This window comes from Pogona vitticeps, chromosome 2 (assembly GCF_051106095.1).
Source record: "Pogona vitticeps strain Pit_001003342236 chromosome 2, PviZW2.1, whole genome shotgun sequence".
In the NCBI taxonomy this organism is placed as follows: domain Eukaryota; kingdom Metazoa; phylum Chordata; class Lepidosauria; order Squamata; family Agamidae; genus Pogona; species Pogona vitticeps.
In genome coordinates, this window is record NC_135784.1 from 104390901 (window position 1) to 104417624 (window position 26724).

The following is a 26724-nucleotide window of genomic DNA, read 5'->3' on the forward strand; positions in this document are numbered from 1 at the left end:
AAGAAAAGAAACAAGTCATCTTGCACATGTTTAAATGGATTGTTGACCCTAATAAAAATATTGACTGTAGATTTTGAGTTGTTTCATCAGGTTCTGGTCATCTCATATGGTTTCTGCTGCCTTGTTTGCACACAGGGGAGGCAACAACATTGTTGTAACAGTCGATGCCCCTGATGCCTGTATCTAAAGACAGTTCACGCCATTTCCTGGGAAAACAGTGTTCAAATCACGGGGGAGGGAAAAACATTTGTTCTAGGCCCTTGCGAGGTTGCGACTTGGCTCCCGATGGAACGTTTTGCGGGTTTCCCGAAGGTCCTTTTCCTTTTACCGCGGCGACTCCCTCACAAAGAGAAAACAGGAGGAACCCTGCTGAGAGGGAGGACACGTGTCCCTTCTGTGGGTAAGAAGCTGCTCACCTATGGGAAGCCGAACAAATGAATCCAGCATACCTCTCAGACACCGACCCGTTGAACAGAAGGGTCATGAAACAAAAGTTGGACTCCCGCCCGCCCTGAGCGCGAAGGGACCCGCCTCTCCTCCTCTGTCCCCCCCCCTGCCCGCCGGCCTGCCCGCCTTCGTCCTCCTCCTCCTCCTCTCCCCTCTGTGGGGAAAGAGGGAGACGTCAGGCCGGAGCGGCGATTAGCAGGCGCTTTAAGTGGATGAGAAAGCGGCCAAGCTCAGGAGGAGCGAGCGGCGGAGGGAGCGTCGCAGGCAGGCAGGCAGGCAGGCGCCGCCGTTCCCGCCCCTCTCCGGCTTCAGCCTTGTCGCCGGGCGTCCTTCTCGCTCCCTGACCAGCTCTCCGGAGAAGAGGCGCCATGCCCCAGACGGTGGCTTTGACGGGCCCTTCGCCCTGGGGATTCCGGCTGGTGGGAGGCAAAGATTTCAGCACCCCGCTGACTATTTCCCGGGTAAGTCCGAGGGAAAGCACCCAGCGCCCGGGAGAGACGGGTCGGGACCTTGAGAAGCGCCTCAGGTGATGGAGGCAGGAAGGGGCTGCGCGGCGGCACCACAGCTCCTTGCGCCGGCTTGGGCACGGCATGAGGTCTATCAAGGAATTGTGGCGGGAGAAGGTGTGTGTGTGGGGGGGGGGAGGCAACAAGCAGCCCCTTTGCGCCCCTTCGGTGCGGATAGGTTCTCAGTGGAGCCGGTTAATCGAGAAGTGGGGGAGGGGTTGGAAGGGGCTCCCCCGTTGCCCCGCACCTCCGTTTCCCCCTCCCCCTCCTTTGCGCTCTTACGGTTGCATCTTGTCCGAGGAAATCTGAGGCAACCCCCCCCCCCGCCGCCCTTCCCCGGGTGGTGGGGAAGGAGCGAACAAAAGAGCGAGGCGGCACTCCGGGGGCACCAGCCGCCCGCTCGCCCGCCCGGCACAGGCACCGGCTGCCTGCCTCAAGTTCGGCTGCAAACTTTCCGAGCCAATACAGCAGCCGGCGAAGCAGCCTCAGGAGGGCCGCCCGGGAAATCGCCGTCCGCGAGGGCAGGACGCTCGCTCCGCTGCTTCGGTTTCTAAGGGAACATCCAGGACTCACTCACTCTCTCTCTTCCTCTCTCTCTCTCTCTCGTTGGGAGGGAAACTGCACTGGGAATGCTCTGAGCTGCGATCGGCATGAGTTACACCGGGTAGCAGCTTCGCTGTTTTGGAGCCCAGTCTGGAAAAGAGGGTTTTTAAAAACAGAGGAGAAGGAGTTGCAGAAGGACTACGAAAAGCGGGGGGGGGGGGGAGGTTCTGGTTTCGCACGACTCGGTTTAACTAGCGTGCCTGGTCCCATGAAAGCTGTCTGAAGGAGCCAGTGAAAAGTTTGCGTATAGTGGACCGACGGCAGGATGAGTTTCCCTTCAGCAGTGAATGCACTGAGAATAAATCGCCAGCCGAAGGCATAGCACTTCTGCCCTCTGGAGCATCATGTTCTCTACTATTATCCTTTTTTGTCTCACTGTTTCGGAGAATTGTGGGAGTAAAACAATTCAGGGCCGTGTTATTCTCGGGAATGACACTACAGTATTGAAGTTTATGGAATTATACAGGGGACAAGTTTAATTTGTTCTAACAGGCTCATTTTTTGCTCTTTTAAGGGAGCTTTTCTGAGAACTAGTGGGATTTCTGAGTAAATTTGTATTGGTGTTGAACGCTTAGTTTAAATTCACATTCCGAAATGTACTTCATAAGATGTATTTTAGAACTCGGTAGAATCTCTGAGAAACCTGTATAAGGCCAGCAAATTCTGGACTATATAGGATCATTCATACTGGACTATTACACGTAATTGTTAATGCATTGTTATATTGATGTGTGGGTATAAAGTGCATATAATGAATGAATACATAATTTGTCTACTGACAACAATACTTTATTTCCAGAAACCTTTCAGAAAAGGCATGTCTCTTCTGGGATGAAATGAGTGCAGGCAGTGATCCACCCAATAGTATTGTAACCTGCCTGTGTAACCTTCAGTCATTTTTGCCACCACGAACCCTCCAGTGACTGTGTGTGCATGACAATGGATAGCCTAGACCTGTTCCTCTGGTTTTCCATTTGTCTTGCACACCATCCAACTTTAGTGACATTGAGTTAACTCCTAAACTGTGACGGTTATGTATATCTTTAGGATTGTGGTGTTTTGCTTTGGAGTTCCTCCTGTGAAATATTCATGTGTATCTGGCAATAAACACATGGTTTTGGGATTTCTGAGTTTCCTTATAGTAGAACTGGCATTTCTTTCTTTCTTTCTTTCTTTCTTTCTTTCTTTCTTTCTTTCTTTCTTTCTTTCTTTCTTTCTTTCTTTCTTTCTTTCTTTCTTTCTTTCTTTCTTTCTTTCTTTCTTTTGCTTTGAAGTAATGAAAAAGATGTCTTATGTATGCAAACAAATTACTGTATCTGCAACCGTTCAGCTGTGGATACCCATGTGTTTCATTAAGCAAAGTGGATATACCACTGGACCAGAGTTGGTGAAAAAACTGAGCCAGCTTTATCCAGGAGGCAATATGTTTTTGTCTTGGGGAATTTTTGAAATGCTTGTTCCGGAAAATACAGTTTCCTGTAACAGAGTGCACATATTTAGATACTCTAGAACAGCGGTCGTCAACCTTTTTCAGTCCGTGGACCAGCTGGGGAAGGTGGGGCACACACACCCCGCACACACTCGTGTGCATGTGCAAACAGTGGCATGGCACTTGGGGGTGGGGTGGGAGATCTGTTTTGGCGGCCCGGTCAGGCTCAGGCCACGGACTGGCACCAGGCCATGGACTGGGGGGGTTGGGGACCTCTGCTCTAGAACATTGTGAATGTTTCCCTGAAATCACAGCACAGATGTAATCATATGCATATTTACTTGGATGTTAAGTCCCATTGAACACATTTTGATGGGCTTGTGAGTAAATGTGTTTAGGTGCTGAACAAATGCTTCAAAGCATTTTTAAATTTTCAACTTGGATATGGATAGAGATCCCATTAAATCTGTGATTAAATGTAGTTTTCACCTTTCACTTTCACATCTACAGTACTAACGTGTTAGTCATGTACTGCTTTCATAGACCCACAAAATAAAACAGGAGGCAGCAGGGACAGTTTTACTTATGTGTCTGCCCTTTTCCTGGGGGGGAAGTTAGACCCCACTTTACTCTGCTACGTTATGTTGTTTCAAATGCTGTTCTCCCTAGTTAATTCCATTCTCTCCTGTGATTTCTCTGGGTTGTATTTTAGGATGCCTTCCTTGATCCTAGCTGTATGAAAGAGGCATCCAGTTAAAACAGAAAACAAGCAGATTTTGTGGGAAGTAATGATTCTGACAGCTTTTCCAGAAAAAAAAGTCAAAGGACATAGAGCAAAGGACAAAAATCTGAGGTGCAATACCTGGCTGACGTTGGAGTTCTCCACAGCTATTAAGAAAACAATGACAGAGTATGATTTGTGTTGCTGAGTCAGACTGCAGTTTATGTAGTTCGGTATTATATTTCCAGCAGTGGCCAGTTGGACACTTCTGGAATCCTACAAGTGGATGGGAGAATGATAAACATGTCCTATTGGTTGCCTCCTCTGTCTGTAGAGTTATACTGCTTTTGAACACAGAAACTGTCATAGTCATTAATGGGCATCTGCAATGGAACTGCTTTGATCTTATAGGAGCATGGCCACCTGAAGTGCCCAATATGAGATCAGTTTATTCCAGTCCTTAAGTATTACCAACTTGAAGCAAACCTGTTGAGTTCAATGTTGAGGGAAGAAGATAATACATTTGAGAATGCTGAGGATTGGATCTTTCAGCTGAAAGGAATCGATGTGGGCTCTCGACTCTGATCTGGCAAGAGGGAAAACGTAAAGCATGAGGGAGTTTCTCAGAGCAAGAAGTGGTATCTTATTTGTCACCTCTCCTTATCACATAGAAAGCTGTACATCTCTGGAAGGCAGAAGTAAGTTACGTGTGATAGGACCAATAGTGGCTGGTGCCAAACACAGCTGAGGCTAAGAACTGCATGTTATGGAAAAGTGTGCAATGCTCCAGATTAGAGATGGGCATGAACCAGCAGTTCGGCAGAGTTCATTTCCCGGCCAAACAGCTGATCTGTAATTTGATACCTTGCCCCTTCCGATGGACACCCACTTGGTGGCAACGCCCCATCCTGCCTCCTCCAGGTGCTGCCTCTGAGTGGGCACCTGTTGGAGGAGGCAAGGCACTGAACCGCAGGATCAGCTGTTTGGCCAGGGAATGAACTGTGCTCAGCTGCCAAACCAGCAGTTCATGCCCACTTCTATTCCAGATCACACCATTTTTAAAAGGTTTTACCTGCTCACCATCAGGATTTGCCAGATCTATTAAACTGGCAAGAAGCATGGAAGAAACGTCCTGGGAATTTGGAAAATGACAAGGTACTGACTTTTTTTGGACAGTTTTATGGATTTGGAGCCTTTTCCAAAGGTGTAAAAAGAGCCTGAACAGATCTTGACAACTTTTTTATGGGCTGTAGTGGCCTACTGCTTAATTACTGTCTCCACATGCATGGTGTAAGTGACATTTTACCAAAAAATATGTCAAGCAGTATGGTATGCAAAACAAGTACCTTTTAGAAACATTTTGGAGATCTGTGTGCGTATTTTTTTTTCTTGCAGATTATAAGAAATCAAGTTGCTTAACATTTCTTGTTCTTCTTGAAACAAAAAGGAAGTGGAATGTGACAGTCTCAGTTGACCTGCTGTGAGACTATATTTTCTGAAGCAGCACTTTGAAATCATGTTCTTGTAAAGGGAATTTCAGGCACAGAAAGAAGATGGTATTGCACATGATGTATGCAACAGACTTGTTAATACAAAGCTAACCTTGCTATAATTTAACCCAGCTCTTGTTAGCAGTTAAAGAACAGTGCTGGATTTTGGCTTTCAAACAATTTGACTCTGGAAGTGCTTCCATCTATAATTATAACCCCTTTGGTCTTTTATAAAATTTTACTTTGAGTCCTTCTCCAACAAGAAGGAAAATGTCTGAAAAGCTACAGTGAAGTCTTCAATCCTATAATATTTTCTTGAAAGTAAGTCCCAATAAACTCAGTTGGGAGTGTATAAGATTGTACTGTACATGTCCTAATACAGTATATTTTCCTCATAGAAGCATTTACTGCGCAAGCGCAGTGAGAATATTTGATTCTAAATTCAAAAAGAAGATGATCCTACATTAAACTGTGACATGTCTTCTGGTTTCTCTGAATAATGTATATGCAAGAATCCTGGAGCAGAATGTACATGAACAAAAACACCGAGCTAAAAAATATGGAGGGGTAAATTAGATAATCAGTGCTGTTTGAAATGCTGTCATGAAGACATAGTATGAAATTTTCTCTGTTTGATTTCTCCATTTAATATTAAAACATGCTTTAGCTTATTTTGGCATAAAAATAGCAAAGTCTCTGAAGTAGATTAGCATACATGATCCTGCCCTACTTGGAACATTCCACTTTGATTTATATTGTGGATCTGTCCTATGATTTTGACTGTTAATATACTGGCCTCCCTTGTCTTTTCATAACAGAAGTTTTGAACCTTGGGTCCCTCTCTGTATCTTTAACGTCTGAGCTGTTTTCCCCCACCCATCTTTGAAGTCAGAAAGATAACTTGCTTTGTTTATAATACTTTTGTATCCCATTTGTGTTTGAGATAGATATACAATAATGGCTCATAAAGCTGTCACAGGCGTTGCAAGGAGAAACAGATGTTTAAAAGGTGTTTTCCCATTTGCAGCCGTTCTCTGTAACATTACAGAAAATTTTACTGCCGTAGAGGAGAACCACAGCAGAAATGATAAAAACAGGCGCACTCACTATGTCTTTAAACTATTCTGTTTCTAACACTGAATTTGAATATTTTTGGCTGGAAAGCTCTACAAATTGTTTTAATCTCAGGTTCTTCTTAAGTCTCATTGTTTTATGGGGACATTTTAATCATTCAAACATTATAGTAGCAAGCAAGAAACATGTGATGAGGCACTAATGAGGAGTAAGTAAAATAATACGTACACCTGTTAAACAAGCACATAATAGATATGCCCACTGAGATCGCAGTTAGTTTCTAGGTATCAAGACATTTTGTTTATTTTAGAAAGCCTGCTAACTTTGTCTCACTCTCCCTGACACCTTTTGGTCTTGACAGAATTTATCTCATGCACAGAACCATCAGTTAGTTACTTAATCAATTCTTAAACATTTCTCGCTGTCTTTTACTGTTCACTCAGAATTAAATTGCCCTAGCCCAAATCCAGTTATTAGGCCCAACTAGAGTAGGTCTAGGGACGTGGTGGCACTGCAGGTTAAACTGCAGAAGCCTCTGTGCTGCAGGGTCAGAAGACCAGCAGTCGTAAGATTGAATCCACACGATGGAGTGAGCTCCTGTCACTTGTCCCAGCTCCTGCCAACCTAGCAGTTTGAAAGCATGTACAAATGCGAGTAGATAAATAGGTACCTCCTCGGTGAGAAGGTAACAGCATTCCGTGTCTAGTCGATCTGGCCACATGACTATGGAAAACTGTCTTCGGACAAACGGTGGCTCTACGACTTGGAAATGGGGATGAGCACCATTCCCTAGAGTCGGACACGACTTGTCTAAATGTCAAGGGGAACCTTTACCTAGAGTAGGTATATTGAGTCATTGATTGAAATCCTTTTGTGTAGCTCCATATGCACAATGGAAATGATGTCAGCATTGGTGGCAAATTTCTGCAGATTTGTGTATAATACTTTTATCGGCTACATCCTTGTTCCTTGATCTTCCTTTCGACTGACCAGAAGCATCTCTGTCTTGTCTGGATTCCATTTATTTCAATTTATTCACCCTCATCCAGTCCATTACTGATATCAAACACTGATCTAGAGCTGAAGTTGCTTCCTTGGATTTAGGTGGCAAGGAGAGGTAGAGTTGGGTGTCATCCACATACTGGTGACACTGAACCCTAAAACTTCAGACAACCTGTCTTAGTGGTTTCATGTAGATGCTAAATAACATAGGAGACTAAACAGAACCCTGAGAGCCAGGGTGTCAAAGAGGGATCCCTCAGCACCACCTTCTTATTGTTTTCCTCCAGGAAGGACCAGAGCCACCATAAAACAGGGTCTCCAAGTCCCATCCCAGAGAGACATAGTATCCAGAAGGATACTGTGGTTGATGGTGTCAAAAGCCATGGAGAGGCCCAGCAGTACCAACAGAGTCACACTGCCCCTATCCAGTTCCTGGTGTAAGTCATCCACCAAAGCATTCTCCCTCCCTTAACCAGGCCTGAAGCCATATGCTGTTAAGGCGTATGCATTTATTCATGACTATGCATTGTAGTTGTAATAGAAGCTACAGCAGTAGCCTTTCAAATACTGCACTTAGTTTAATTTAGTTTTAGTCACTTAGTCTTGAACATATACCTTTGTCGAACTAGTACACTGGAATTTCTATAGAAGGAGAATGGTAATTTTTCTAAGAGAAATGAGAGAAAAATTATCTATTGCACCTGCAGAAAAAAGAGAGAGAAAGCCAAAACATTAAGAAGTAGATTATACTTTGACCAAGTTTGCAAGTTATGGTTATGCAAAACCATAACTAACTCTACCTGCAAGAATCTTGATGCATTGCCCATCCCTATTTTCAATGTGGTTATAAGGAAGATGACAGAAGTATTCAGTTTTGTTTTCAAGTATCCATTTTTTTCCTGTGTATTAAGCTGGGATTGTGGGTAGTATTAACTGTGGTTTATTGAAACAAGCCAGTGTTGTCATCCATTGCTAGAAGTTATCTGAGTTCAATAAACCATAGGGAACACTAACCACAGATTAGTGGTCAGATTGGCTCAGATTAGATGTCAGAATGAACACTATTAGCTGAAAAGCACATCCTTCTGATATCCTTTTTCTTTGCACACACAAGACAAGGAAGAGAAGGTAAAGGGTGTGTATAAGCCGAAGGCTTGTTCACATACTACTCAACTCTGGTTTTATAATACTCCTAAACATACTGTAGTGTGTGTGTCTTTCTACTGGAGAACCTGGCATTCTTGTAGATATACCTGTGCTGCTGTACAGTGTGTGCATATCATTTAATCATGTGACAGAATGGATCAGACTTCTAACCAAAAACTATGACTGTACTGCATAAGGTGTACATGAGGTTATTGTTTCCTTTCTTTACTTCACAGCAGTTGCTTCTTTCCTTCTAGATCAGTGGTTCCAAACCTTGGGCTCCCAAATGTTCCTGTATAACAAATCCCAGAAATCCTGCCAGCACAGCCAGTAGCAAATACCGATACTTCTGGGAGTTTTAGCACAAGAGCATCTGGAGACCCAAGTTTGGGAACCAGTGCTCTAGATAAATGGACACTTTATGTATCTGTGATGGAAAACTAAATTCCCTTCTACTAACTTTGGAACAGTGTAGTAGTACTAGTAGGTTATAGTACTGGCTCAGTTTTAAAATCTCCCTATTTTTATCCATCATCCCAAATTTCTTCTGACTTCTGAAGTTAATAGCAGTTTTCTTTTTTTGCATATTAGCTAGGGCATAATATAAGTTACTGCAATTAATCAGCCACACTGATTATCCAAGATAGGAAATCGGGTGAAAGGAATGATTCATATTGTCCCATTCATTCAGGGTTTGACCTTGGTGGAAGCTTAACAAAATAAACCTCACACACCCTGAACACTTTCCATGTTTGCCATTTTGTTTTGCTGGACAGTACAAAAAAGTTCAGCGTAATGGAGGGGATTTACAGGACTTTTATAATGTTAGTGTAATGACATCAGTGTTTCTAAAACAAATTTAGAACTATTGTTCTCCTGATGCAGGTGCTTAGTTACTGTGGAAATATTTGCAGACCTTAAGGTGTATAATGTGAACCAAAAACTTGAACAAAGTTTGTCAAGTTCACTGTAGCAGTTTTACATTTTTCAGTAACAAAACAAGTAAAATCAAAATAGAATACAGAGCCTGTGAGATCTTGATCTTGTGACTGGAATAAAAGGGGGAAAAGATTGATTCCTAATAGCCATATTTGTTAAGACAGAATCATGTAAACTGAAGAAAATGCTATTGTGCTCAAGAGTTATGTAAAAGAAATAAGGGGAATACTGCCCTGCTAACCTTGTTGTTATAGAAAAGCTCTGAGGGGGATTAAAACGGGCAATTGGTTGTGGAAATTGCCCAAAAGGTGAGAAGCTAACTTCTGGTTTTTTGGGTATACAATGGGGGGGGGCTTAAAGGCATGAGGGTAGAAAATATTCTGCCTCCTTCCAATATCTGTAGCCCTCTGTATATGAAGGGTAGTTTCCTAGTGGAAAGTGTTCCCCAGTAATGTATAGAGTTGTCATGAACCATGGACCCTTCTCTGTTCATAAGTTTGCTGTCTGTGATGGGACACTGCAGGGGCAGCTGTACTCCCGCCCCCACATTTAACCCACATGCTGTTGAAAGCCAGAATAGGGCTATAATATAATACTGTACATAATCACCATTCATAAAATACATAACAAACATCAATATATTTGTATTGTTGGGCTCCTCTGAGTGACTATGTTGACAGGCTAGAGAGTGAGACAGGGTTGACTGAGATTAAGGCAGGACTTGGCTTAGTTAAGCACATTGTATCTCTTGAATGAGAATGTTCTAATCTTTTAATGACCTCTGTGCACCGCCTTGGTATACAACAGAACGAATACTGTTTTTAAAAAATCTTGTGTTGTCTGACATGTAGTATATGGACCATCAGTACATACTGGTGCCTTACTTTGGCTCACCCACAAAACTAGCAGTCAAACAGTGACTTTGCTCAGTAAGATCAATGCTAAGGGCCACCAGAGCATGGACAGAGTTCCTGCTCCAGTCCTCTGAAGATGCCAGCCACAGAGACTGGCGAAATGTCAGGAAGAACAACCTTCAGAACACGGCCAAGGAGCCCAAAAACCCCACAACAACCACTAAGAGCCACCATTTGATTTTTTTTTTGTGGTGGATTGTAGCCCATTACTATCAATTTATTCTTGCTGCTACCACCACTAGGTAAAACTAGCAAGAGTCAGCCATAGAATTTCCCCATTGTAGGAATGGGTGATGCTCAAGGTGCTCCAGCAAAGCCTTTTACTTTGTATGGAGCAAGAAATACCTGATGTTCAATCTGGATTCTGAAGAGGAAGAGGCACTCAAGATTGTATTGCAAATATCTGCTTGATACTGCAGAACTTGTGTGAATATCACTGTAAACCTCACCGTATATGTTTTTGTCCCCTCTTTCCCATAATTTCTGGAACAAAATGTCTAATGTGATCTCAAAGTGCCAAGTTTCTCTGTTTATACTGTACTTGGTTTCAAGGGCATTCTGGTATTGTGTCTTCCCTTCCCTTCACTTGAGAGAGAATGCAGCTGTTCTTGACTGGCAACAATATTTATATCTAGGATCATATATTTTAGCTGCAAGCTTTTGTGCTTTTGAAAGAAGACAGTCTTAGATTGCAGATGTGAAGGGGGAAATGTGTCTCTCTCCTGGGGACAGCACTCCACACTTCAGCAAGCTGGAGTCAGTCCTCACAGAAACAGTAGTTGGTTCCATTCTCCTAGTTTCCTAGCTGGAAGAAATAGCGTGGGAGGTAGTGCTCAGAAGGCTGGGAAAGCAATGGGAGTGAAAGAGCTTGTGTCTTCATCTAAGAGGTGCGCCTATTATCTAAGCCAGTGGTTCTTAACCTTTTTGAAAGAAATGCCTCCTTGAGCCATTGAGGAAGTTATCATTGCCCCCCTCCCCACCGTGATTTCTTTCTTTCTTTCTTTCTTTCTTTCTTTCTTTCTTTCTTTCTTTCTTTCTTTCTTTCTTTCTTTCTTTATTTATTTATTTATTTATTTATTTATTTATTTATTTATTTATTTATTTATTTATTTATTTATTTAAGACACTTAAATCCAATGACCCCTGAAAACAAAATTAAATTCCAAGAAAATGAAATGCCCCCCAAAAAGTAACATTTAATGATTTAGTTGCAAGTGAATTTTAAGACGCAAAAAGAAATATAAAAAGGGCATAAAAACAAATGCAGGAACTAAAAATTTCAAGACAAAAAGTGTGAAACTAAATTAAAATTGGAGGAAAATATATATTCATGCACACTGTAAAAAGGCTGCAGCCATTTTCACAGATTTGGCTTGCTCCAGCGCCCCCCCTACCGCCCCCTTCTGCTCCGGCACCCCCACACCACCCCTTTTCTTTCTGCCGCCCCCCTGAAAAATGAAAGCACCCCCTGGGGGGCATTATCGCCCACGTTAAGAACCACTGATCTAAGCCGTCATCATCTTTCTTTAAAAGAATCAGAGCTTAGAAAAGTTGCTTTATGGACTACAGTGCCCAGAATCCCCAGAACAGTAGCACCCGCCTCCCAAAAAAGGTTATTTTATGCTCTGAATAGAGCTGGCACACTTTACTTGACATGTTCATTTGGCCAACAGTTCTCTCTGAGGATGGGGACGTGGTGGCGCTGTGGGCTAAACCGCAGAAGCCTGTGCTGCAGGGTCAGAAGACCAAGCAGTCGTAAGATCGAATCCACGCGACGGAGTGAGCACCCGTTGCTTGTCCCAGCTCCCGCCAACCTAGCGGTTCGAAAGCATGCAAATGCGAATAGATAAATAGGGACCATCTCGGTGGGAAGGTAAACAGTGTTCCGTGTCTAAATCACACTGGCCATGTGACCACGGAAAGATTGTCTTCGGACAAACGCTGGCTCTATGGCTTGAAGAGCGGGATGAGCGCCGCCCCCTAGAGTCGGACACGACTGGACAAAAAATTGTCAAGGGGAACCTTTACCTTTTTTATCTCTCTGAGGATGGGGTAGGGACTGGGAGAAAATGACTGCGGTCTTCTGTCCTAATCCACACAATGGAAAGGCAAAGAAAAAGAGGACCGTTCCTCAGAGAGCAATGAATATTCTTGTACAAATTCATCCTTCATTATGGTTGTAGTTCTGGCTGCTGCAGGTGACCTGATTTGTTCATCACATGACAGTGAGTTTTATGATAAAGGAGTACAGGGCTATTGTGCATTGTAGGTAGTTTGAAATGTGCTTTCTATTCTGAACTCCACTGTACCAAATATGGGCCACTCTGCGCCCATTGCTTGTTCCATCCATTGTAGCCATATGAATACAAAAGGGAGTATCTGGGTTGTTTTTCTGAAGTGATCATAATTCCTGCTGTAATGAGCATTTGATTCTACTTGATCTGTTACCACTTTTAACGTTTTCAGCTATGGGAAGACCACCTTTTGGAACATGGTTGTGAAGGAGGCTAGATTAATCCTGCCTAGATAGAGATGGGGATATTTGTATTCGTATTGTGTGGAATACAAATGTCCTCCACACACCTGGCCCTAACAAGGGTCTGGCCCCCGGGACCGGACCATCCACTTGCTGCAGCACTGAGTCCCACTCATCCTGCCAATGGCACCCGGAGCTCTGCTCTCTTCCTGCTTGGCTGGCCACTCAGCAGCCATTTTCCGGTCCCCTGCCTGAAGTGTGAGTGGACAGCCTGGTCCTAGGGGTCAGGCCCTCATTTGGTCCAGCTGCATTGGAGATACAGTATTCATATTCGTATTCAAATACAAATATCCCCATATCTATCTTGCCCTTTTTGTACTAGCGTTGAGTGATGGAAAGTCCGTATTCCTAAGGATCTCATAGTGTGTGTAAATCAGTGTGATCACTAAGTGTCCTGATGACTCATGAGAAAACACATGTTTTGGTGACACAGGATTGGCAAGACAAGGGCAGAACATATAGGTTAAAGGTGTCAGAAGAGGAAAGAGAGTGACAAGGCCCTGTGGGTGTTGCATGATGTGGTCAGCATTGAAATCATGGAGATGAGAGCGGTTATGGGGTTTAGGCAAAACCCACAAAGCAAATAATGACTTTGGGTGTTTTCATCTGGAGTAAAATAAAAACAATTTGTTGTTTAGTTCTGAGGAATAAATAGAAGACTTCCAGAGATTCTTGACCATCAAGAAAGGCAATGTTGGCAGAGTGTGGCACTGGGACCTCCCTATGATAGCTATTCAAAAAACCCCAAGGGACTAGATTGGGTGACACTTGGTAGTTCTTCCAGCCCTGTGATGAAAGCAAATATACTGTTGTTTCTTAAACATGGATGTTTTATTCAGCTCCTAAACGCAATACAAAATGTTCAAGTTTAGAAAATTTTCAGCTCTCTCGACTTAATAAAGAACAAATTAGAGAACCCAGCTATATTGGACTGGGTCACTTAATTATGATTATGAAGTCCATTATAAGCCTTTCTTTGCAGGGTTGAAGTAGTTTTCCTTTCTTCCCCATGAGAGTTAGCTCACATGATTGCCCAAACAGCTGTTTATTCCCTTCTGGAATAGCTGCTGAAGATGATGTTATTGTAATTAATAACAGTTAGTGGCATTTAAGATCGATCTGTTGAAATGTTACTGTCTTGTACTGTTTTAATATAATTGCTGAATCTTGTCAAAATGATAAAAGTATTTTTCTAGGATTTGCCTCTGCTTCATTAGTCATTAACTGGGGCAAGTCTGAGGTTAATAAAATATGTTTTGAATTTTTGCTTTTCCTAACAAGCTATTATAGGTAAAAATAAAAAAAAATAAAAAGAACAAATAAAAAAGACAAAAACACGACGACACCTTAAAGAAACTCACATTAAAATATAGTATTTAAGGTGCCATAATGTTTTTGTCTTTTTTATTTGTACTTTTATTTTTATTTTGTTTTTACCTATACGTTTGCACAGACTAACAGGGCTACCTCTTCTCCACATAACAAGAAAGTGTTGATACATAGATTTTGTTGTGTATAGGTTTTCAACATCTAATAGTACAGTATGTCATTCCTTACTTACCTTCATTTGTTTTTTGTTTGTTTGTTTGTTTGTTTGAAAAATACTGCCATATAAGAAAAACAAGGTGCAATAGTGAGATGAATTGCACTTAAATTTCAGGGGGGAAACGAGCTGTATAGTGTTCTCTGTTAATTTTTAACAGAAGCATGCCATTACTGAAACATATTGTTGAGGATCTCAGTTGCTTCTTCGGGCTTTGCCATTTCCAAAGCTTACTACAACTTCTGTGACTTATCAAGTGATCTCTTTTGAAGTCCTGTTTGTGTTCCACATTTGGGTCAGAATTGTAATTCTTTATTCAGTTGGCTGGCTGGGTAGCTCAGTTGCTTAGGTACCTGACTGTGGAGCCAAAGGTTAGGTGTTCAATTCCACACTGTGCTTTCTGCGAAGTAAACCCAGCCTGTGTGGCCTTGGGCAAGCTGCACCATCCCAGGGTATCCCCACAAGAAGGAAATGGTAAAGCACTTCAGAATATTTTCTGCCTGGAAAAGCCTGAAAAAATGGTCCCCATAACTCAGAATTGACTTGATGGCACACAATGGTGATTCAGGTAAATTCAAATAAGCCTTAAAATAGAAAATAACTATGAGGATGAGGTAGGGACTGGGAGATAATGACTTTGGTGTTCCACACAATTGTTCTTCCTAAAAATCAGAGGGGTAGCCCAAAGGTACAAGGTAAGGATCTTGGAGGCAGGGAGGCAGTGCGATCCCAGGCTTTTTTTTTCATGTAGGTGCCGTGCAGCTGTTGCTTGTATGCCTTTTCACACAAAGAAATATTGTACCATAGACTGCAGTGGAACTTACAAAGCATTTGATATACATTGCAGGGTTGGGTGAGGTGAGCTTAATGTACTGGAACAACAATAATCGTTATTCATGTTGCTCACACATCAAACCAACAGAACAGTTTTCAGTAATAATTGTTAGTGTAGTTGTAATTTTTTTCAGTGCTCAAAGCCCTTCATGTACAGTATTTTATAAGGGATATTAAGCTGTATTTTGTGTCATTTCTAAGGTAACATGCATGGATGAAGTTTCTGTAAAGGTGATTAATGTCATTACCTCTACAGACTACATCAGGAGTAATTGATCCTTTTAAAAGCATGGGGTTTTGAGATATCTAAGACCTCCTTTGAATTCCTGGCTTGGACAGATTTGAATGAGAACCTTTTCCACGGATACAGCAACAGCTATGTAGTCAAATGTTAGCATAACAAAGTACAGAGCATAACACAGCATTATAATTTACATGGGAAAAGCAAGACAAAGAAACTGATTTCAGAGAGATTAGGTTAGCTGTTCCTGAGGATCCCCCCCCACCTCAAAGAATAATTCTCCTTTGTCTTCTGTTATTTTAATTTGTTCACTGCTTTTTGTTCATTGGCAGAAAGGCAATACATAAATATAGCAAAACAATGATATGTAAATATGTAAACTATTTTGTAACTGATCCATATTTATCAATTTATTCTTATAGAAAAATTATATTACAGATTATATTTAAAGATGAAAGAGATTATTCATCCCATGAGAAACGCAGTCATAATCATTAACAGCAGATAAGATTAACCAAAACATCAGAGAACTTTCCCATTAGATAATGCTATTCTGGCTTAAGCTTTTATGGACTGTGCAGAAACAATAACAGATGTTGTGAATGAATGTTGAGGGTAAAAATGGGGTTAAATTCCTCACACATTTATTGGCCATTGATCTGCTGATATTACATCACTATGAATTCATCTCAGGGGAGAAAACCGTATTTTTTCTGATACAGAAAAAACGCCCTGTGGTTACAAGGAAAACTTTGTTTCATTTTGGAATGCAGTATCTCTTCTGTTTTATAAAAAAAAAAACACAACTACAGATGTTACCAGGATGTGTCATTAGCCTCCCTCAAAGGGAGTTACAAGCTTTGCAAGATTTTTGGCATTAACACAAAAATAGCAAGGGGGGAGCTAAGGAGATTTAATAAACAGTGTGATATTTCACGCATGACTGGAAAGTGACAGGTAATTGAAATAGGAGTCAGTGAAAGCTGTGAGGGAAGATAACACCTCTGGAGGAAGCTGTTAGAATAGTTGCTGCCGTGTTGACTGCTTCTTTTAATTGGGGGAATTAATGTCTTGTTTGGCCTTTGGTTCCAAGGAAGTGATCCCAAGTGTGTTACAAATCAGTTAAGCTGGAAAATCAAAACTGGGGGTTTCCAGCATCCAAGCCATTTATAGCTTGACCATGATGAATGTTGAGCAGAAGGACCTGATTTCATTTGGTTTCCCAAAGAGTCTCTGGATTAACTGTGCTCCAGGGTGTTGCCATTAATTTGGCAATGTACAAGCTATTTGTCTGTGGTTAAAATCAGGAACTGGAATAGGAGTGCAAAATAAGAAAACCACACCAAATTGTCCACATATTTTTAATCTGCAAACTGGGCAGACGAGATGAGGACAGGACGCTTTATTGTTTCTCTACCAAGACATCCCTCTCCTACCATGAAGCACTGTGTTCCCAGTACTCTGGTGTGCCTTTTCACTTGGCCATGGAATGGAGGTGCGGGGTACGAATGCTTTGCTGACAGAAACCATCAGAGATACTAATCACAGAGGAATGGAGACATATTGTATGAATCTTAATGTTTTCAACTTCCCTGCACTTGAAGAGACAAAGAAACACCCTTCTTAAACTTTTGGGAGGTCCCTCTGTACAGCTAAGAGGAGAAGATAAGAAATGTTGGGTAGAAGAATCTGATTAGTCCTCTGGGTTTTGTGCACCTTCCCCACTCATCTGAACACTTCTTTCTTTGGCTTACAGTGTTTCTGTTAGTTCAGTTTTAGCATTTTTAAAAAACACCGGCTGAGTAGAATTCCCAAGGATTATAGTACCATATTTAAGAAACCAGCTTTTCAAGTAAGTAAGTCAAGCACACAATATGTTGTCTGAACTTCAAAATCAAGATTCATTTGGGAAACACTGGATTTATGTGTAGTGTTCTCTCTTAATATTCTATTGTTGTTGTTGTTGTTGTTTAGTCGTTAAGTTGTGTCCTGTCCCACATAGAGATTTTTCCGGAGATAGTGAAGGTGGTCAGGTGCTCCCATATCTTTAAGAACAGTGCCCTAGTTTGCTGTAGTCCACACAGTCAAAGGCTTTTGCGTAGTCAATGAAGCAGAACTAGATGTTTTTCTGGAACTCTCTGGCTTTCTCCATAATCCAGTGTGTTTTAGTAATTTGGTCTCTAGTTCCTCTGCCCCTTCGAAATCCAGCTTGTACTTTTGGGAGTTCTTGGTCCACATACTGCTGAAGCCTACCTTGTAGGATTTCAAGCATAACCTTGCTAGCGTGTGAAATGAGTGCAATTGTACGGTAGTTGGAGCATTCTTTGGGATTGGGATGTAGACTGATTGTTTCCAATCCTCCGGCCACTGCTGAGTTTTCCAAACTTGCTGGCATATTGAATGTAGCACCTTAACAGCACCGTCTTTTAATATTTTAAATAGTTCAACTGGAATGCCATCACCTCGACTGGCCTTATTGTTAGCCATGCTTTCTAAGGCCCACTTGACTTCACTCTCCAGGATGTCTGGCTCAAGGTCAGCAACCACACTATCTGGGTTGTCCGGGACATCCAGATCTTTCTGGTATAATTCCTCTGTATATTCTTGCCACCTCTTCTTGATGTCTTCTGCTTCTGTGAAGTCCCTACCATTTTTGTCCTTCATCATGTTCATCTTTGCACAAAATGTTCCTTTAATATCTCCAATTTTCTTGAACAGATCTCTGCTTTTACCCTTTCTATTATTTTCCTCTATTTGTGTGCACTGTTCATTTAAGAAGGCTCTCTTGTCTCTCCTTGCTATTCTTTGGAAGTCAGCATTTAATTTTCTGTAACTTTCCTTATCTCCCTTGCATTTTGTTTCTATTTTTTCCTCTGCTATTTGTAAGGCCTCGTTGGAGAGCCACTTTGCTTTCTTGCATTTCCTTTTCTTTGGGTTGGTTTTTGTTGCTGCCTCCTGTACAATGTTACACGCCTCTATCCAAAGTTCTTCAGGCACTCTGCCCACCAAATCTAGTTCCCTAAATCTGTAATTCACCCCCACTGTGTATTCATAAGGGACTTGGTTTAGATCAAAACTGACTAGCCCAGTGGTGTTTCTTACTTTCTTCAGTTGAAGCTTGAGTTTTGCAATAAGAAGCTGATGATCAGAGCCACAATCAGCTCCAGGTCTTGTTTTTGCTGACTGTATATTGCTTCTCCATCTTTGGTTGCGGAGAACATAATCATTCTGATTTTGGTTTTGCCCATCTGGTGATGTCCATGTGTAGAGTCACCTCTTGTGTTGTTGGAAAAGAGTGTTTGTGATGACCAGCTTGTTCTCTTGACCAAACTCTATTAGCCTTTGCCCTGCTTCATTCTGAACTCCAAGGCCAAACTTCCCTGTTGTTCCTTTTATCTCTTGCCTCCCTACTTTAGCATTCCAGTCCCCTATAATGACAAGAACATTTTTCTTTGGTATCAGTTCTAGAAGGTGTTATAAGTCTTCATAGAATTGGTGAATTTCAGCCTCTTCAGCATCAGTGGTTGGTGCATAAACTTGGATTATTGTGATGTTGAAAGGTCTGCCTTGGATCTGTATTGAAATCATTCTATCATTTTTGAGATTGTATCCCGGTACAGCTTTTTCCACTCTTTTGCTTCCTGTCAGGGCTACTCCATTTCTTCTACGGGATTCTTGCCCACAATAGTAGATATGATAATTGTCTGAATTGAATTCGCCCATATCTGTCCATTTTAGTTCACTGACAACCAGAATGTCAATGTTTATTCTTGCCGTCTCCTGTTTGACCACCTCCAGCTTCCCAATGTTCATAGATCTTACATTCCAGGTTCCTATGCAGTATTTTTCTTTGCAGCATCGGACTTTCCTTTCACTTCCAGGTGCGTCCGCAGCTGAGATTCCTTTTAGCTTTGGCCCAACCACTTCATTAGCTCTGGAGCTACTTGTACTTGTCCTCTGTTCTTCCTCAGTAAAATGTTGGACGCCGTCTGACCTGAGGGGCTCATCTTCCAGCATCATATCTTTTAGTCTTTTATTTCTGTCCATGGAGTTTTCTTGGCAAAGATACTGGAGTGACTTGCCAATTCCTGCTCCAGGTGGATTGTGTTTAGTCGGAACTCTCCACTATGACCTGTCTTTCTGAGGTGTCCCTTCACGGCATAGCCCATAGCTTGTCTGAATTACTCAAGCCCCCTTCACAACAAGGCAGCAATCCATGAAGGGGAATATTAATATTCTACTCCTTGCTACATTTTAATATTCTACTCCTTCCTAAATATTCTACTCCTTGCTAAAGAATGAGTGATTTCTTTCTGTTCCATTATGTAATTCTTTGGAATTTCTGACACACTTTTGCTTGTACTGTATTTGCTTGTATTCTGCTTCAGTTTCTGGAGGGCTTCTAGATTTGAAGTGTCAGATTGAATCTGCAGTGCCCACATTTGAGAGTGGTAGAGGAAGAGAGAAATACATGATAGCCAGAATCCTTTTGCGTCATTATGCCAGCAAAAGGGAAACTCACTAGTTAATGAGTCTCTGCTTGGATTCCTAGACCAAGACCAAGTAACCTGACTGGTGCACAATGGGGAATCCAAGCAGGAACTTGCTAATTAGCAGCAATCTGCCATGTCCCTTTAACCAGTATAATTATACAACAGTTTTGGACAATCAAATTTTGAAGCCAAATGGCTGTGTTTCAATAGTTACATTTTTATAAATTATACACTTGTAATGCTTCTTTATAGTGGACATTAAATTGTCCTTGGATGTGGAGAGCTCTATTCCTTTACTGTTGATATAGTTACTCTAAAGAGGCAAATAAGGAAACTGGAATCCCATTTCACCTGGTTTGCAAAACCCTGAAAATGTACCTCCAGAACACCAATGGTTTCTGATGTTTTGAGTTTTGCTCTGGCAAACATACATAGTGTTTCAATGTGCAGAGGAAGCAAATGTCCTAAGCATTTTTGGCTTTTTACTGTCTTTCAATGCTGGTGTGTCACATTGACTCCAGTGGATCCAAGTTCAAAATAATTGTACTGTATGTAGAGCTAATATATAGGATTGTATGTACTGTGAGCTTCAAGCTACTGAGCAGATTAAGTCAAGAACAAGTATAAAACTGGTCATATTATTAAGAACATTCAGAGAAGAGAGAGGAAAAGAGAGAGTAAGGTGGACTCCAGGTGCAATCAAATGACATTTTAGATCCTATTTTGGACTGCTTGTGCCACAGTCATGTTCAATCTGTTTTCTGGGGACTAAACAACATATAGGAAATTGCTTACTAGCCCGACCCTTTTCCTGCTCATTTGGACCTTTTTAGGCTCAGCAGTAGGTCTAGTCCGGTGGCTAACCTTTTTTGGAGTGGGCTGGAATGATAGGTATTGGATTATGTGTGCATGGAAGAGTCACTTTAAATCAGATTGCACCCAGCAGAGCAACCGTTTTCCAGTGAGATCCAACACAATCCTTCACCTTTTAATCATATTCTTAATGCATCTGGACCTTGTATGGTAGAGAAAGTTTGACCAGCAGTTTTCCTGAGAAAAGATTGTACGCTGGCCATCAGAGTTCAAAATTGTTCACTAAAAGCAGCTCTAAGAATACTATCTTTCGAATAACTATGTTGCTTTATTTAGTTCCATTAAATTTTGTCCTTGATGTGGTTTTTCCTCCAATCCCAAACCCTGAAGAACAAATATGAATATCCTGTTATCAAAACATTATAGCTTATCTCTCTCTTTCATAGATTAATCCTGGAAGTAAAGCTGCTCTTGCCAACCTTTGTCCGGGTGATGTCATTCTGTCAATTAATGGTGAGAGCACAGAAAACATGACACATCTAGAAGCACAAAACAAGATCAAAGCATGTCTGGACCAGCTGACACTGTCTGTGAACAGGTAACTAACTATCTGTGTTTACTGGCTATTTTTTCATGCTGAGACTCTACATTTGTCCACAGAGTCAGTGTGTCTGTAAATACTGAATGTGTGCTGGACTCCATGTCCATGTTTCCTGCATATTATAGTTTTAAATACCTACAGGTACACCCACTGTTTTATTCTTAACCTAGCACTTAGTTTGATTCTCACGACTTCTTTTGATGTGAAGAAATAATACATATAAACATAGAAGTGGCGGTTATAAATTGACTTCTAGGTTTTACATCATTACCATCAATATATGGTCTAATGGGGCGGGGTATAAATAAATAAATAAATAAATAAATAAATAAATAAATAAATAAATAAATAAATATGGTAATATGGGACTCTTTTTTACCTTCCTGCTGACGCAGTCTGCTTATACAGGAGGTATTAAATGTTACAAGCCTAAATCCAGCCTGCACTTTGGTACACTCAAGCCCATGGCAATCAATGAGTCTTAAGCACCCCAGCTCTGCACTGGATTTACTCAGCAAGTGATCCCAACATTCACATGGGCAATGCAGGCTTATGTTCAGAAAGCTCCTAGTTTTTTTCCTGAAAATAATGGGAAATGAAAAGTGCCATCTGCTGTACTCCACCTTTCCCTGGTAGGGTCTTCGCCTTTGGAAAGGCAAAATTAGGAAAGTAGAAGGAAAACCACATCAGCAAAGTCAGAAGTCACTGAACAGAAGACTTGGAGGCAGTTCTTAGCATCTAGAGCTGTTAGAGAAAACCTGTAGATCCTTAAAAGAAAAAAAAATCCAAAAATTGATTCAGGGTAGTAGCTATGTTAGCATTTGGCAGCAACAACAATGGAGGATTCTGTGGCACCTTTGAGACTAACAAGTATTGTTTGGTACTAGGGCTGAAAACATTATTGCTTTTAGTTTATCAAACCCCATCATTATTCCCAAGTTTGTCCCTGATACTGGCCAGTGCTGATCCCGAAGAAATATCTTAGCATTTATAGATTATATTGTAAAGTTCAAAAATACACATGATTTAGTGTAGGTGTGTAGCTACAGGGAGGACTAGAAAGACCTGGACACCCAGATATTCCTCAGAGTTTTCCTGACAAACATGGGACAGTTGGTCTTTGATCTCCTTAGGCATTTCGTACCCTGCTTGAGTGCATATTTATTTCTCCATGGAGGATATAACACATAACAATTATAACTATGTGCTGTCAAGTCAATTCTGACTTAAGGTGACCAGTGTCTTGTGGGTAAACAGTATTCAGCAGTGGTTAACTATTGACTTTTTCTGGAGGGCACCCTGGAACTGTGCAGCTTGCCAAAGCATAAACAGACTGGCTCTTATACCTAGAGGCATAGTGGTGAATTGACTGAGGTGAATTGAACTGCCAGCCTCAGGCTCCATTTCGTGCATAGTTTCTATTTTGGGGAGGAGGGCAGATGTTGCAGGGAGTGGGGCTTTGAGGAACAGACATGTCATAAGAAACTACACACTTCTCCAGATCCAGAGAAGGGCAAAAAAGACACACACACCCCGGACTCTCATGGGTCACCTACCCCAAGCTTAGACATTAAATAGGGAGTGAGTATTGCAATTAAATGCCTATGTTCTAAAGACAGTTAGCAATAGAACACACTGTATTAAAAAATAAACACAAAGTCAGTCCTCCTCTATTTCAGTTAATTTAACTATTGGAATCCTACATATATGCAGGCAGATTGCCCTGAGATTTCTCTTCTAACAATATCACTCATATAGTTTAAGGCAATTAGATGTACAAGTGTGTTGGTTTATCTGCGTCACGGCAGTTCTGAGATATGGTAGCTGTGATTGGATGGGCCGAAATGTGTAGAGACAACATGGTGTCCTGCTTTCAGTAGCGTATGTGTTGTCATACTGCTTTAACTAGCTCATTTCTGAATGACAGCAAGCAAGATTTTGATGAAAACTAGATTGACAAATGGTTACAAATCTCAAATACAGTATGTTCACTCTCCTTTTTTCAGTTTTAGTTTTCATCTGAAATATTTTATTCTCCAGTGCTTCAAACTGTTGGGAGTCTGTATCAGCACCTTCCTTATCCACAGCCCTGTTGCATAGGGCTTGTCTAAGACGTGTTACTTCCTGAAGCAAAGACTGAGGCTGGACTCTGTGCAGAAAAGTTGATCAGATTGTCAATGGAATTAAACTCTGAGAGTAGTACATCAGACAGTGTATGTATGTCACTAAACAGACAGCAAACAGCTTAGCGGGTACACCCTCTGCATCACACAGTCCAGCCTTCCGGCCCCTTACTATCTCTTCCTCCCCTGTGAGGCAGCCATCTTAGTCTGTCTAATGGCAAGGCTGGCCCTGTTACTGAATGGGCTGTTTCCCTTCTTAAGAGTTCGCTTATTCTCCAGAACTTTCTGATGTTACTAGAAGATACAGACTCCTGTTAATTCTTTCCGGTCACAGTGCATTGCATGAGCAGCTGGGCATTTTCCAAGCTTTTGCACGGCGGTATCCAGTTATACAGTACTTCTTCATGCAAACCTGGGGACTGTGCAACTGCTTGCACAGAGGACTACTGTGCAGGTCAAGGATTCTTTCCAGGGCTTTTTGGCCCATTCACTTCTCCATACAAAAGGACACTAGTAAGTTTCTGAACCAGAGTAAGCATTTATGAATACTTACGATAAACATCTCTGCACAATTTACATCTGTAACACATCTTCTTCCAAAGTAGTTTTTTTAAATAAAGAATGAAAGGTCCTTACAAGTGGAAAAAGTCAAGCTGTTTATTTTGTACAGTAGGCAGAGTAACTACAGTAACACGTTTACTAATTCTGTTTTTAGTCTGGATGAAATTAAACATCTGAGTGACATGGTTTTTATATTTCTCAGCTTCAGTTCCAAGCCATTCTGTCTGGCCAATAAAGTTAGTCACTGCTAAAGTCAGGTCCAGGCTTATTTTGTGACTGGACATGAGTCATCCTCGTGGAGCAGTGTTTCTCAAAAGACAAGTGAAGCCAATTGTATCAGGAAGCTGTCCTAGTAATAATTAAGTCAGACCTCCCATGTTCAAATCCTTTCATGGACTGAGCACCCTTTATGCCTGTTTCCTATGTAAAGTATCTGTATGCTTTGTGAACAGGAAATTGCTGTTATTTTTATAGTCAAAGATGAGGAGTTCAGAGTGCATTTACTTTAAATTTCTTGTTTTCAGAAATTCTGAGTTCCTTGATCACTTCCACATAAACTCATTTAGAATTTATGATGATGTTTTGTTTGTTTTTTAAATGTCTGTGAGGTATAAGAACGTCAAAACCAGAAGATACAATAAAAACCTGTAGTGTCCAAGTCTCCCTAAGGAGCTTAGCACTCAGTCAGAGAGTTCGACAGGCCACTTACCTACCACCTTCGCAAGACCTCAGCAGTGCGTAGCGTAAGCCCCTTGAACAAGTCTGACCTTAAAAGAACACTTTATTTTTGCTTAGTAATCTGCAAGTACAGACACATGGGCTTTGTGATTTCTTAGAATTCACAACAGCTCAGTTAGGTAGGACTCTTAACGATAGCTAGTTTGTGGCCTTCGCCTCTCCCTTGGAATTAGCCAGACCCTGCTGTTCAAAAGACCAGTCCTTTGTAAGGATTTCTTATAATTAATTTTTATTAGAAAAATAGAGTTTCATAGAATCAGTTTACAGCGGTGCCTTGCATAACGAGCGCACCATTTAACAATGAATTCGTATAGCGATCCGTTTTTTGGGATCGCTAATGCGATCGCATACCGATGGTTCCAATGGGCAAAAATCGCTTTGCGAAGATCGGTAAGCATTTCGCTTACCGATCTTCACATTGCGATGTCGGGGGAACAGCTGATCGGCGGTTCCAAAATGGCCGCCGGAAGACCCAAAATGGCCATGCACAGCATTTTCCCGCCCTGCCCTCACTTACTGAGGGCGCGAAAATGCCTGCACTATGGAGGAACATCGCTGAACGGTGAGTTTGGGGCCCATTAGAGCGCATTAAACGAACCAATGGGTTTTTCTATTCCTTTTAGCGATGTTTCCGAGTAGCGATGGTTAATCCAGAACGGATTAACCTCGCCATGCCAGGCACCACTGTATATTGCTCAGGCTTTAGCATAAAGAACATATTCAAAGATCATTACAGTTAAATAAAATAACTAATACCCATTAAAATAATAAACACTACTAAGCTGGCCTAAGGTGGGCTAGCCCCACCTCCTTCTTTCTCTCCACTTACATTCTTTCTCCTTAAAGCCATATACTCAAATCATCAAGTTCTTTTTATCTCCCATCATCATGGAATAGAACTTCTGAACTTCTTCCACATAACCCATCATCCATTTTCTACATTCTCTAACTCCTCCCTTCTTCTTGACAATTCATGGCTGTTAACTGATTAGCCTCAAGGGGCTATAACATCTTCCTCCTCCCTCAATTCCCATGAAAATCCAGGTGTTTTATCTCTTCTCAAATTAGCTCAGAATGTTGAGTCTTTCATGGGCTCCTTGTATGACCTTCAGCTTTATCTTGAACCACGCTGTACCGGTCTTCAGAAAAACACTCTCATAGCACTTAGAAAAGCACATTCCAATGTGTCTCAAATCATCTTCACACAGAACCTTTCTGACTCCATCTTACATTTCTCTGACTACATATCCCATACTGCTTCAACTCAATCACAAAGCATATAACAAAGCAATGATAAAATGTTATAATAATAAATTATAATCTTAGAATAATAAAATATTTATTAAAATCAGTTAAATTGTTACCCGAGCAGGTGAGCAAACAGAAAGATGTCTGAGCAAGCAAATAAAACATCAGGTGCTGGGTAGAAACACCCTACAATGGGAGGCCTCTTGATCTCAATAGGGATATCATTCCATGTGCATGAGCACCACAACCCAGGAAATCCTCATCTCCCCATGACTACACAAACTTCGTTTGGTTAACTGTATGGTAAGTACCCCCCCCTCCCCAGATTGTCGAGTGCACGAGAAGGATGTACCTCAGATAACCTGGTCTGGAGTTGGCCAAGGCCAAGCAGGAACATTATCTTCATTGTACTTGCATTTTTCCTCTGTTCAGAGGAATGTCGTATGTGTTTCTCTTTCTTAAAAGATGAGTGCTGTGGGTCAGATTCCCAACTGATAGCTTAGTTGGCCTCAAGATTTTAATTTATTGACTCAGTAAGAGTGGATCCAAAATAAACTTCTACAAACATAGACAGAGACACCGTGGTCAGGCAGTTCTCTACAGTGTGGGCAAATGGTTCCTGCACTTTTGAGACACTGTTCTCACACAATTGCATTCCTATCAATGAATAATGTGACTGCTTTCCTGTTTATGTCCTTGACATATTCTGTTTTGTTTTTTTC

At 41.5% G+C, this 26724-nt stretch overlaps 1 protein-coding gene across 1 annotated transcript in view; it reads left to right on the forward strand.

Annotated features, from left to right (window-relative positions):
• Nucleotides 1-692: 692 nt before the first annotated feature.
• Nucleotides 693-26724, forward strand: part of PDLIM4 (PDZ and LIM domain 4) — a 75813-nt gene continuing 49781 nt past the window's right edge. The window contains exons 1-2 of the mRNA XM_020807791.3: nucleotides 693-908; nucleotides 21178-21329. Coding sequence (XP_020663450.3) covers nucleotides 816-908; nucleotides 21178-21329 — 245 coding nt within the window. The 5' untranslated portion in view covers nucleotides 693-815. The remainder of the gene's footprint in view (nucleotides 909-21177; nucleotides 21330-26724) is intronic.